At 41.5% G+C, this 12837-nt stretch overlaps 1 protein-coding gene across 4 annotated transcripts in view; it reads right to left on the bottom strand.

The window, feature by feature from the left end:
• Positions 1–938: 938 nt before the first annotated feature.
• The window catches only part of NIM1K (NIM1 serine/threonine protein kinase), a 28147-nt gene continuing 16248 nt past the window's right edge, over positions 939–12837 (bottom strand). For 3 of the 4 annotated variants that reach the window (XM_054178195.1, XM_054178196.1, XM_054178193.1), the window contains 3 exons: positions 9662–10840; positions 4289–4557; positions 939–2314 (listed from right to left, as the gene is read on the bottom strand). In XM_054178195.1, coding sequence (XP_054034170.1) covers positions 1568–2314; positions 4289–4557; positions 9662–9953 — 1308 coding nt within the window. In that variant the 5' untranslated portion in view covers positions 9954–10840 and the 3' untranslated portion in view covers positions 939–1567. Of the gene's footprint in view, positions 2315–4288; positions 4558–9661; positions 11226–12837 lie in introns of those variants that run through there. The other variant, XM_009899383.2, reaches the window with a different exon arrangement.

Raw genomic sequence — 12837 nt, 5'->3', positions numbered from 1 at the left:
AATGGAAACTTTATAGTGGAGGAATGAATTTCTAGTTTGTGAAACGCAATTCATCTTTACTCTCTTATGAAAGATATTGTTTTACCCCCCCCCCCATAGAAAGAAGAAGAGGGATTGGTTCATGCTTTACATATGTGAGCCTCAGTCCAGTTTCCCATGGGTGACTTTTTAGAGTCACTCTGCTGCTCATGTACATTAATTACTCCTTTTGAAGTCAACTAGCTGATCATCTCATCAAACATCATAGTAGATAAGGCATTCTGCCTGTAAATTTGAAAGCACCAGCTCTACCTCTAAACTTTTTATTGGTATGTATGCCTTACCTAAAATCATACAGGCTTTACCTCTTGGCTTAGGCATGCCAGCCATGCTTGTTCAGAGAAGGACAGCTACTGCACTTTTCTGCCACTTCATCGGAGCTGGTGCTGTTGGAATGTTACAGTATAAAATAAGCCATTAAGGCTGAAACGTTGGAGTAGCTGTATCTTGGTGATACTTGGAACAACTGGAGTTGTCAGACTCCACTCTTTTAACTTGCAGTGACCAAGCCTTTCTGCCAGCCTTTGCCAGAGTGGTAAGGCAGGAGTTAATATGAGCCTGTAATGCTCAATGTATACATGGATTTTGTTACTGCTTGCATTCAGCTTATTAATATCTAGTACTAAAGAAACAGTTTAAAACTACATAGGTTTTGGAGTATGCTTAAGTCTCTTTTTTATTGGTGCACAAGCAGTTGCGGACTGTCAGAATCATGCAAATAATGGAAGGATAGTAGGTAGTAGCTTAATGTTACACCTTAGGTGTCATCAACCACACACACCAACACAGCAGTGTATCCTAACTTGCCTTTCTGAATTGTGACAAAATAAGAACTGTGGTAGACAGCATTGCTGGTTTTTTTTGTTTGTTGTGGGTCTGTTTTTGTGTGTGTTTTTTTCAAGAGAGGCTCTGAAATGCTTTTATCATGTTTGTCAAAGAAGTTTTAAAGAAAAATTTGCATTTGTTTAATTCTCTGCAAAAAATGTCCATGTTTGTAGTTGTAAAGGTGCAGCTTTTCAAGAAGTTAGCTGAGAACTCCCAACCATGATTGAATCATGGAATGCAGTGGGTTGGAAGGGACCTTTTAAGGGTCATCTAGTCCAATACCCCTGCAGTAAGGAGAAACATCCCCAGGTAGATGAGGTTGCTCAGAGCCCCATCAGGTCTGACTCTATGAATGTCTCTAGGGATGAAGCTTCCACCATCCTCATACTAAAGATCTTCCTAATGTCTGTGTTACATGCAGTACTATTTGGTCTTTACTAATAGTAAAGATCACCTTCACTGATGATCCTTTACCTGTTCCTCTTACTGAGGTTCTTGCACTGCCTATACTGCATCTCTGGAGCAAAGGACAAACAAATGCATTGGAGATTTCTAGTTGAGTGCTTCCCTCTGACTTGAGACATGCAAAGGAGGTGAGGCATTTTTGGTTTATTCAAAAATTGCAAAACATGTAACACTAGAACTTGTGAAAGGTGACTAAAACTCTGTTAAATGTGCTGAGTATAAAGCCTTGCAGTGCAACTTACAAAACAGAACACAGCTTGGATGTGTGCTTCATCCCACTGTACAAACGGACTCTTCTCAGTTCTTGTTCTTTGGGGTCTGGATGGGACATGATAGGAACACATTCAAGTGCCCTTCTCTTCTGTACTCTGTGCAAAACAATTCTGTAGACCCCTGTTATTGAGCTGCGTGCGTCTCTTCCCTGGTTATTTTGAATGTGCTCTTCTGTGATTCCCAGATCTTTGAGAATATTTTTCACTTCCATTTCTTCCTCTTTGAGTGTACTGACCTCTGATAAATACTTTGGATCTAGTTTAAATGGATGTAAGGGTCTGGGGTACTGTATTCCTTGCATCCACTCACTGTTCATTATGAGTTTGAGAGAGTATCGTTCAGTTGGTACAGGCTGAAGGACTCCTTTTATCAGTTTCTGGCAAGTTTCTGAGAGGCAGGAAGGCAAACTGTATGTTCCTTCAAGAATGCACTTTTTCAGTTTGGCTACTGTATCTGCCCGAAAGGGCATGATCCCCGTTGTCATAAAGTATAGCAGGATTCCCAGTGCCCAGATGTCTACATAAATGCCAACATAGTTTTCATCTCTGAAGAGTTCAGGAGCAGCATATGGAGGAGAGCCACAAAAAGTATTTAAAGTTTCATCTCTTCTACTTACTTTGCTGAATCCAAAATCTCCCACCTTAACACAGGTGTTACTGGTATAGAAGACATTTTCTGCTTTCAAGTCTCGGTGAATTATATTATTCTCATGCTGCAGAACAAGAGGAAAATTTGGTGTTAAATTGTTCACCGGAAAGTTCTCAAGTGACTTATCAGTTAATTACCACAGAGAAGAAAGGGAGTTGATTTGGACAAAGTCAGAAATAAGCATTCCAATGAAAATTAGTCAACCAAATTTAACTTGATTCTTTACTGATACAAAAAGAGTGGAGATGGGAAGAAGGATGCTGTGTTTTTTTCTTTCCTAACAGCAGCAGTCTCAACTTGTTAACTAGTACCAAATGTTTTCATGAAGCAGATTTGTGATGGTATCATGGCTAATCCTACAAGACTAGATGACTTCCTGTGCTTTTTCAGGGTTCAGAACATTTGCTTTTGCAGTTACTACATTTCTGTAATGATGGAAGTAATAAATAGTTTCTTTTTAACTTAATTCCTTTTTTGTATATATTGTTAGCTTGTGGACTTACATAGTAAAAAGATTTAAGTTCACCAAATGAATGTTACTACAAATGGGTGAGTTGCTGGACTTCTGCCATCTAATGTCTTATGGGGAATTGGTGGTGGCAGGTGAGGAGGACCACAGACATGCCTTGTGGTATTTCATGTTGCAGGATGCCAAGTTCAGTGGTGTTTTCTAGTTTTAAAAATCTAACATTAATACATAATGCTGTAACTTGTACTTTTGTAAGGACTCAAACCTAAATTTGCTCTGCTTAGTAGCAATATAAGCATCTTGAACAGGTAAGAGGAACTAGGAGGAACAGATGTGTTTAAGCACTCTCTGCCCCACCCTTTGAAGTAACAAGGTGAGGGATCTGGGACAGTAAGGAAGTATTTCAGCATTCTAAGATTTTTACACTGGCAGCAGTAACAGGTAGGGATCTCCTATCCTAGTTGTGGACTGGCAGCAGTGAGGTGGGATTTAAGAAGCCTGAGTTTGGTGGATTAGCAATAAAATGGTTTTAGTTCTCCATGTGTGTAGGTGAAAAGTTTGGCCAAATGGGTATCTTGGGTTTAATAAGAAACACATTCAATCTTAAAATGCAAAATAAGTTCCAGGAGCTGCAGAGTTAGCTGTTCAATAGTGGTTCAAGGTGTTGAAGCTAATACATCACTTACAGGACATGCGACCATATTGTCAAATTACATGAAAGATGCATACTGCTTATGTATGCCATGAGCATCTGCAACATGGTATCTATACATCCGGCCTGGGAACATTCTTCCTTTCTATTTTCGCCTGAGGCTGTGAGGTGCATGTGAGCCACGAGAGGGCACCCTGAGCCAATTTGTACCAAACACCGTTTCTTGCAGAGCCGTCTTCAGGCGTTTTTATGCAGTTCCTTGAAGTATCTGCAGTTACTATGTAAGATTCAGAGGATGTGCTGCAGTAGTTGATTGCTCTTCGTCTGCCTTTGTAAGCTGCTTTGAGCTGTACACAAATAACATTATCCTAAATCCAGTTGCAATATTGGGAGACTAGGACAAGGGGAAATGACTTGCTGGGTGTTAACATCAGAGTGATGCCAAAGCAAGCACCAGGAATTAACTGTCTCAAGTGCCAGTCTCCCGTTTGTTACTAAGCAAAATACATGTTTGCAACACCTCACATGCCTGTAAATGTCCTCTGGAACACTTTCTTCTAGAGGAAGAATGACTGATCCTATGTTTTGAAATAGCTGGGGAATAGAAATGGAATTTCCTAAGTTTGTGCCTACAGCAGCTTAGCGCAGACATGAGAACACTGTTGCTAATGGGATGGTTCCACCCACCCAGGTGTTCCCAGTTTAAACTTCTCCCAAAAGCTGTCAACAGCGAGACAGAAAGTGGAGGTAGATATAAAAGCTGTCAAATGCCTTTAAGACAGATCATCTCTACCCAGAAATATGGGCTTGAAATCTTGGTAAACAGTAAACATTCTAGTTGAAAAACTGAAAGATACAGTGGCAAAATTTACCATAGTAGTGAGGGGCAACATGCCTGTGGAAGAAGTGCGACTTACCATGTGCTTCACAGCAGACACAATCTGGGAGAAGATTATTTTACACTCTGTTTCTAGCATCTTCCCTTCTGTGCTGATTTTGGTGAAGAGCTCCCCACCACCTGCATACTCCATCACCAGATGCAGTTTTGAGAATGTCTCCATCACTTCATACAGTCTGATGATATTTGGGTGATGCAGTTTTTCCATGCTGGATATCTCACAAGATAGTAAACGTTGAGTCTTCCGGTCCAGCTTTGTCTTATCCAAAATTTTAATTGCCACTTTCTCTGAAAAGAAAAATACTTCTCTGTTGTTAATGCAATAGCTACAAGTAGTAATACTATTTACTTACAACACTGTCTGATTATAGAAGCACAGTAAAATTGCACCTCTGATGAGTATAAGCTAAGCTACAGAGGACTGCGAGCCCTGCAGCCTTTCACACACCCTCGTGCACTTTTCTGTCTGTGACATCCTACTCACTGCTGAGGTTGCTGAAGGCTGGTAGAGTACTGCAAATGCTAATCAAATAATCTACTGTCTAGATTGCTCCACTGCTGTCAAGCTAATTCATGTCTGGTAGCCACAGTTGCAGCATCTGCTCTCAGTTTTTAATACTGGTAAAGAAAGTCTGCTTCCCCTTTCATTGCTGCCTTTGTTTTTGAGGTGAGCTAGGCCTAAGCTTGGTACTTGTGACTAATGGAGGTGTCAAATGTAAATGCTTTGTTTCAGAATGGACAGAAAAACCTGGGGGTAATGTACAAGCTCTGGCTATAACCCTGCGAGTTTATAGCGCAGGGATGTTTTAAAATTGGTGTGACTTACAGAACTCTTCCCTCTTCTTATCCTATACCCCCACAATACTCAGTTACCAAAAATCAATGTTACAAAGGTTTGCCTCTCTCAGGATTGCTGTACCACTTTTTCCAACATGCCACATATGGGTAGTTCATTGTGCTGTACAGAGTACAGGAAAAATTTTATGTCTGAATGCCGTAGTAGGCCATAAATCCACATTAAGCACAGGTTTTATTTTGAGGAAAGGGAAAATAAACAGTAAAGTAAGTTGCAGCAGCAAATCTAGCCATCTTAACACTGTGCTACTAATGCAAAACTGGTAAGTTTTTCTGTAGTGCATTCGCTGTGACACCAAGGCCTACAAAACACACATCTACAGCTGCACCACACCAGCAGGGTAGCTCACAGCAGTATCAATAGGTCAGTCACAATTCCCCTTACGTTTCTGTATTAACTGGTAGGTTATGGCTTTTTTCTTCGCTGCATTGAATACAGCTGGCATTTGAAGGATTAGGCTGGTTAAAATAGGTTCAAAGTACCTTTGTATGACTTGTCAGGACAGCAAAGTTAAACCGGATCATGACAATAAAAAACCCTGCTTATTCCTGGGAAGAAGGGGTTGGTTTGTTTGGATTCCCCCCCTCCCCCCCAGAATGTCTAAGATACTAATAATAGTAATATTTCTAGCACATGAAAGCAAATGTTAAAATCAGTGGTTTTTTACTTGCTGCTTTAAGAGACAAGTGAAAAGGCTAATACTTGTTTTCATCTGTTCTGGTATAAAAGCATTAAAAATGTTTTTACTTAATATTCTGCACTTACTTAATTTGTTAGTATTTCAGCATATCTAAAGGAAGAGTTAAGGATATATATACTTGTGTCTCTACAGACGAGGAAAACTCCATGTTCAGTATCTTTACTTTTCTTAATAACACACATGCATAGACTGATCTCCCTACTGAAGTGCAGCAGGTACTCCAAGCAATTGTGAATCTTGTTAAATGTACTGAACTTCCCTTCATGTGCCGGTTTTCAGAAGCAGCCCATGCTGAACATAGGGCAGTTTTCCCACACTGCTTCTCTGACCTGTTCCATGCTTTCTAGGGAGTCCCCTAGGACAGTGGGTACCTACTCCTGTCTGTGTGGTGAATCAGGAGGAAATGCAGGTGTCGAATGGTAACAGCACATAACAGTGATCACAGCAGAGCTATGACTGCTGACCTAGGGGTGAAAAACTGAAATCTTTGTCATGTTGGTAACTGATCACTTAAACCAAGATGAAAGAGCATCAGCTGGCAGTGGGCAACATTCCCACAACTAAATGCTTATGTGCCATAAGCATAACAATTCTTACAATCTGAACTATGCAACTGCATCATTACATCTTGGGTTATAAAATTTGGAGGTATTTAGGCTTAAAAAACCCAACAGACACTCAGTTAAATTCCTTCCCTTTTGCTGGAAATGGCTTTTTTTTTTTTTTTTTCCTTTTTCCTCCCCCTGTTGTGATTTGACTTAGCAAGAGGTTTGGAACTGAAGGGTCTGATTCACACACCAACATAAATCAGGACTGAGCTCCTTTATATACGCATCATTGCAGTTGTATATGAACGATATGCAAAGAAAATCATCTCACCTAAGGTCAAAAAGAACAGACACCCTTTTTAAAAAACATGTTCCCCTATTCTCCCCTTCCCCCCCCCCCCAAAAAAAAAAAAAGAAGTTTGGGTTGCTAATCCTGTATTACTCTTGCATGGCAGCAGTGCTGAACTTTTGTTTGTTTGCTTTAAAGCAGTTTTAGCAGGCACCTTATTTATCAAAATACTACAATTGAGTATCAGGAGATGTTGATTGATGACACATGAAGTATTGCTGAGGTTTGAAAAGAGCTAGCTGAATTATTAAATCAGAGGAAAAGGCTAGGAAATAATTTCAGGAAGAAGTGATATATGCTATGATGGCAACAGAAAACAATACCAATAGAACAAAGTTAAAATTGCTTCAAACAAACAGCAGACTTTTGTAGTGGTTGCTTTACATTAGACTGGTTTTTCACTAGCTGTAAATTTGGACTGCCTTTGTATAGCTGCACTACCACACTACATTTGTCAGCTGGAAGGTAAGTAAAATAAAGATTACTCAGAGCTTAGATACCTAACAGTCCTTAGCAAGACAACTACACAGGACTCCTGAGAAAATTTCTGCCAATATTCAGGTTAATGAATTCAGGCAATGTTTCTGAACAACCCAATACACATCTAGCACCAAAGATTGCCTGTAGGCAATGAAGACAGCCCTTGTGAAAGAAACAAGGTTCTGCACCCAGTATGAGCCAGCAGTTTTTTCCTCTCTCTCTTTAGAAAACTGTTTTCATGTACCCTGCTATGACAGACCGTGATGGCTGCTGAACACCACACAGATCTAATTGTTACAGAAACTCAGCAAAGAATAAAGTTCTTTCCTTTTTTAATATATGGTGGCATAAGGTAAGGAGAAAGACCATACTCGGAACATAACACTATGCAAGAACCGAAGATCTGAGCAGCTGCCTGACACGTATGCCTGTGCCTTCCACAAGGGCCCTAACAGCATAAATGATGAAGCTTTTGTGCATACGCAATTGGCAAACCCCATGAACTTGTGCTTGTTAGAACTTGCCAGGAACACCATTACCAACACGGTGATGGGAACAGAATCCTCTTTGTGTGTGTTTGTATGCACACATGCATGTTCCTGTTCTATCCACGTACTGTATTTTATGAGGACAGGTAAGCTCACAGGCAGATAGGAGTCAGAAGATGCTTGTCTTCCATCCTTCCTTCCTCATGAAAGTTGCACACATAGTACTGAAAAATTAAATCCTTGCCCAGTGTACATTCTAACAAAACAAACAAAAAAAAAAGCTACTGAAACAAACCAAATATAAATTCAAGAGATTTCTGATGGAAAAGAACCTTTTCAAGGAAAAAAAAACACCCAAAACTTTGGTATTTAGTTTGCCCTAGCTTACTCTAGTCACTGGAGTTCAAAATTTTTCAATCAGCCAGCTCTGTTCACATGCTAAAACAACCTGTCTCTTAAGTTTGACAGGCAAAAAGTTCATTCATATCAAGTGTACAACTTCCCTTCATTAGCATTCTTCCTGTTCCCAAGTACAGGAGCAGAATTTCCTCCAACAGCAAGCACAAGGCAGCTTTCTCTGGAAGAAAAGCTATCACAGAATAGAAGAGGAAATAGCTTGCTGTTGGCTACATAGGACTGTGATGCTTTCCTGAAACAAGCAAATGAAAATAAAATCACATCCAGTTAAAGCAACCTCTAGTCATATGCAGGCTTAAATTTGGAAAAAATTAATACCATCATTTCCCTGCTTTGATTCCCAGTGCAACAACTGCTGCACACAAGGGATAAAAGTGAGTTTTCACACTTCTGCAGCCTGGGCTGAAAGAGGGGGTAGAAAAAATGCTACACAGAGCATGAAAGCTTTGACACATATCTTACTGTCTCCTGTAAGATAATGGAGTCAAGGGGAGTAAATCACATTGGAAAGGAAAGACTGAGAAAAAGCCCTCAACACAGTAGTGTATAAAGATGCATTGGAATAGGCTGCCCAGGGAGGTGGTGGAGTCACCATCATTGGATGTGTTCAGGAGGAGACTTGATGGGGTGCTTGGTGCCATGGGTTAGTTGTTTAGGTGGGTTGGACTGGTTGATAGGTGGGATGCGATGATCTTGAAGGTCTCTTCCAACCTGGTCTAGTCTATTCTAGTCTATTCTAGTCTAGTCTAGTCTATTCATGATTCAGGAAAACAAAACCAGTTTCTAGTATTGTCAGATACCCAGAGGCAAAGAAACAGGACAGAGAAAGACAACTTCTTAGTTAATTGAGGTGTTAGCTGTAGTTACTTAGTCTTTTTTTCCTAGAAGCAGTATATATGTGTATACCCTTTCTGTACTTAAAAAAAAGTAACTGACAACTCAACACAAACCCCAGTTTGCTTGTACTAGAACTAATTCTCCTGCACCTGCTCAGCTCACACCTAAAGCCCTGTACCAGCTTTCTACAGTAATGAACAACCTGTAAATGAGTTGGTAAAGCAGGTATAACCTTTCTCACCAAAATTACCATAATGAAGTAAGAGCTTCATCCATTTGTCATGAAATAAAGAAAGCCTTGATAACTTTGCCTGCAGGCAGAAGCGGCTGCCCTGGGGGTTCACCACATATAACCCTGAAGTTTGTGAGCTGGGGCGGGCAAAAGGGCTAGTGGACAGGACAAGTTGTAGGAGAGGAGGCACACCTCCATGTTTCAAAAAGCCACAGAAATGAGACGGGTTCACACCATGAAGTGCAGGCAAAAACTTTTCTTGTAATAGCTGTTGTCAAGATACAATGTTTCTGGTTTAAAGTCTTTAAAGCCTAATCCAAACCTCAGCATTTATCTGTGACCTTGCCTATAGATTCATTCAACAGCAACCAAAAGACACAAGCAAACTCTGTGTGTATTCGAGTCAGACAGCATCTTGCTTCCCATTTGTATACATACAAATCTAGGACACTCAGCACACAGGTGACCCACATGGTGGTGCCTACCTTTGGTTAGGGAATGAATTCCAAGCTTCACTTGAGAGAAATTCCCACTTCCTATTTCTCCTCTGACTCGATAGAAGCCAATTCTTTTTCCAAGGGTTAATTCTTTCACCACTTTTTCATTCTGGGACATATCCTGCATTAGTTTCTCAAATGGGCTCAGCCTGTGCTGCCTGCTCTCTTCGTCTCCTCCATAGCACTCTGGGTGCCCATCGTCATCTCCACTGTCCTCACGATGCCATCTGGAATAGCGTTGTTTTCCAAGACTTCCTCCATTCACATATCCTGTTGTCATAGTCTATAGGGTAATCACTTCCCCATTTAGCAAGATGGTCCAATAAGGAGTTTCAAGGAAATAATTCTGTATGAATATGCAGTCCTGCATATAACAGACACTGAGCCAAACTTAGCAAAACAAGCAGGTGACTAGAAGTCCACGGATTAGTTTGGAAATTACTTCAACCCCAAATCTGGCATATCTACGTATTGCAGTTCGGTTCATAATCAGAGGTAAAACTGGAAGCTGTGTACATTCATCTCTCACTAACAGATTTGGTGTGTCAGGATCTTCATCTGCAAGTTAAAAGAGGCTTTGCAATTAAAACTGTAAGATTTGCAAGAAAGTGGCAAGTCGCTCACTGTCTATGCTGTACATTTGACACATGCAAGACATTTGATGAGAATTTTCAGGCTTTATCTTGCTGCTTTGAAAATGAACTTGACAGATGAAGGTTAAACAAATAGTTGATTAACTACTCAATAAACCCAGATGCTTCCAGTTACTTTTGAATGGCTGACCTTAAAAGCATAGTTCTCCTTCATTCTGATACCAGTTCAAGAGCTGAATATAGGCTTTGCCATTGATTCATTCTTCAGCCTGTGAGCTTGTCACTGTGCCTTGCAAATGTCACTGTGCCTTGAAGCCTTGCTGTAAAAAAGTTCTTCGCTCGTCCGTTTCCTCCCCATGGCAAATTTAACGAAGCAACTGATCCTGGAAGATGATAGGAATAGCATAATCTGTGTGCCAGGCAAAAGAAACACTGCGCCTCAGTGTCTCTGCAGTCACATGGCAGGACAATACAGGATTAAGTAACTGCAATGTCACGTTAACCCTCCTTTATTTAGCTGAGCTTTCTTTAACACCTTGAGCCTTCTCAAAATTTTGCCAGACACATGGTGTTCCTAAGCAGACAGACAAAGTCATTAAAACCTTTACATAGCAGCCATGCACTTCATTAAATAACAGTACAGCACACATGATTTCACCAGTTTAACTCTGGCAGCACAGATAAGGAAGTCCTAATTCTACTCCACATGCAATCATTCACCGTTAAAGCACTACACCATTTATTTCTTCTTTAACCTTGGAAACGAGTTCATCAGCAACTGCTAATCTTGCAGCCATGTCTGAGTATGGTGAGCTGGGCACAAAAGCTCTGAGAGAGTACAGGCAGTAGTGGCAATGCTCACCTCCCCCGCTCTCAGCCTCCAGGATTACCTGACTGAAGAATTCATGAGAAATCTTGTTGCTGTAGTATACAGATTCACCAGACTGAGGGGAAGAGAACTGGACCAGTAACTCAATGCCTGGAGTTTAGGAAAGGTAGACAGTTATTTAAGGGACTGCACTAGAAAAGGACATGTAATGCTGCCAGGTGGAGCTGCTCTCTAACCCCCAGTCTATCCCAAGCAGGAGGAGAGGCCAAAGGCACCACACAAGGGTAAAGGCAGCCAGTGATTTCATTAAATGGTAATTGGAGAAGCACAGAAGCATTCAGCTGCTTCTACAGAGACTGAGGCAACAGACCTAGCCTCTGGGAAGCAGCTATTTACACTGAGATGCATCTAAGTGATTTTAGAATAGAATAGAATAGAATAGAATAGAATAGAATAGAATAGAATAGAATAGAATAGAATAGAATAGAATAGAATAGAATAGACTAGACCAGACCAGACCAGACCAGACCAGACCAGGTTGGAAGAGATGAAGCTTCAAGATCATCATGTCCAACCTATCATCCAACACAACCCAACCGACTAAACCATGCAAGCAAGCACCCTGTCAAGTCTCCTCCTGAACACCTCCAGTGATGGTGACTCCACCACCTCCTCAGGCAGCCCATTCCAATGGGCAATCACTCTCTCTGTGTAGAACTTCCTCCTAACCTCCAGCCTAAACCTCCCCTGGCGCAGCCTGAGACTGTGGCCTCTTGTTCTGGTACCGGCTGCCTGGGAGAAGAGACCAACCTCTGCCTGTCTACAACCTCCCTCAAGGTAGTTGTAGAGAGCAGTAAGGTCACCCCTGAGTCTCCTCTTCTCCAGGCTAAACAACCCCAGCTCCCTCAGCCTCTCCTCATAGAGCTTGTGTTCCAAGCCCCTCACCAACTTTGTTGCTCTTCTCTGGACACACTCCAGCAAGTCAACCTCCTTCCTAAACTGAGGGGCCCAGAACTGGACAAAGTACTCGAGGTGCAGCCTAACCAGTGCAGTGTACAGGGGCAGAATGACCTCCCTCCCTGCAAGTTGCTTCGTCTGTGTGTGCTGTAGCCATGTCACCCACAGCTCAGCCAGGGCATTGGCAGACAGCCTGGCTTCTCCTCATCCTCAGGGTACAGGACAACCCATCACTTCTCCTTGCCACTTCTCCCAGGCAGGGTTGCTTCTTGCTGTGTATGCTTCAAATTTATGGCTGACAGTTTATAACTTGAACAGAGGGAGAATGCATTCCTTCCATGATGCCTTTGAACTCATTACTGGTTTAGTTTTAGTTCTATTTTAAGGAAAGGGATATTTTCATGGTTAACAGAAAATATAAAATAGTAATACATAATCATATGTCATTCTCTAGATCACTGTTGAGGCAGAAGAATAACAAAGAGATTGGGTACAATCAACACAGCTTCACCAAGGGCAAATCCTTCCTGACAAACCTGGTGGCCTTCTATGACAAGGTCACAATATCAATAGATGAGGGATGAGCAACTGACATCATTGACTTGGACCTGAGCAAAGCCTTTGACACTGTTCTGCGTGACATCCTGGTCTCTAAGCTGGTGCAGTATGGGTTTGATGGATGGACCACTTGGTGGATAAAGAACTGGCTTGAAGGCTGCATCCAAAGAGTGGCTGTCAATGGGTCTAAGTGGAGGCCAGTGACAAGTGGAGGCCCTCAAGGATCA

Source organism: Dryobates pubescens, chromosome Z (genome assembly GCF_014839835.1).
Source record: "Dryobates pubescens isolate bDryPub1 chromosome Z, bDryPub1.pri, whole genome shotgun sequence".
In the NCBI taxonomy this organism is placed as follows: domain Eukaryota; kingdom Metazoa; phylum Chordata; class Aves; order Piciformes; family Picidae; genus Dryobates; species Dryobates pubescens.
The sequence above is the reverse complement of the archived record's forward strand: the minus strand, read 5'-3'. Positions and strand labels throughout refer to the sequence as shown.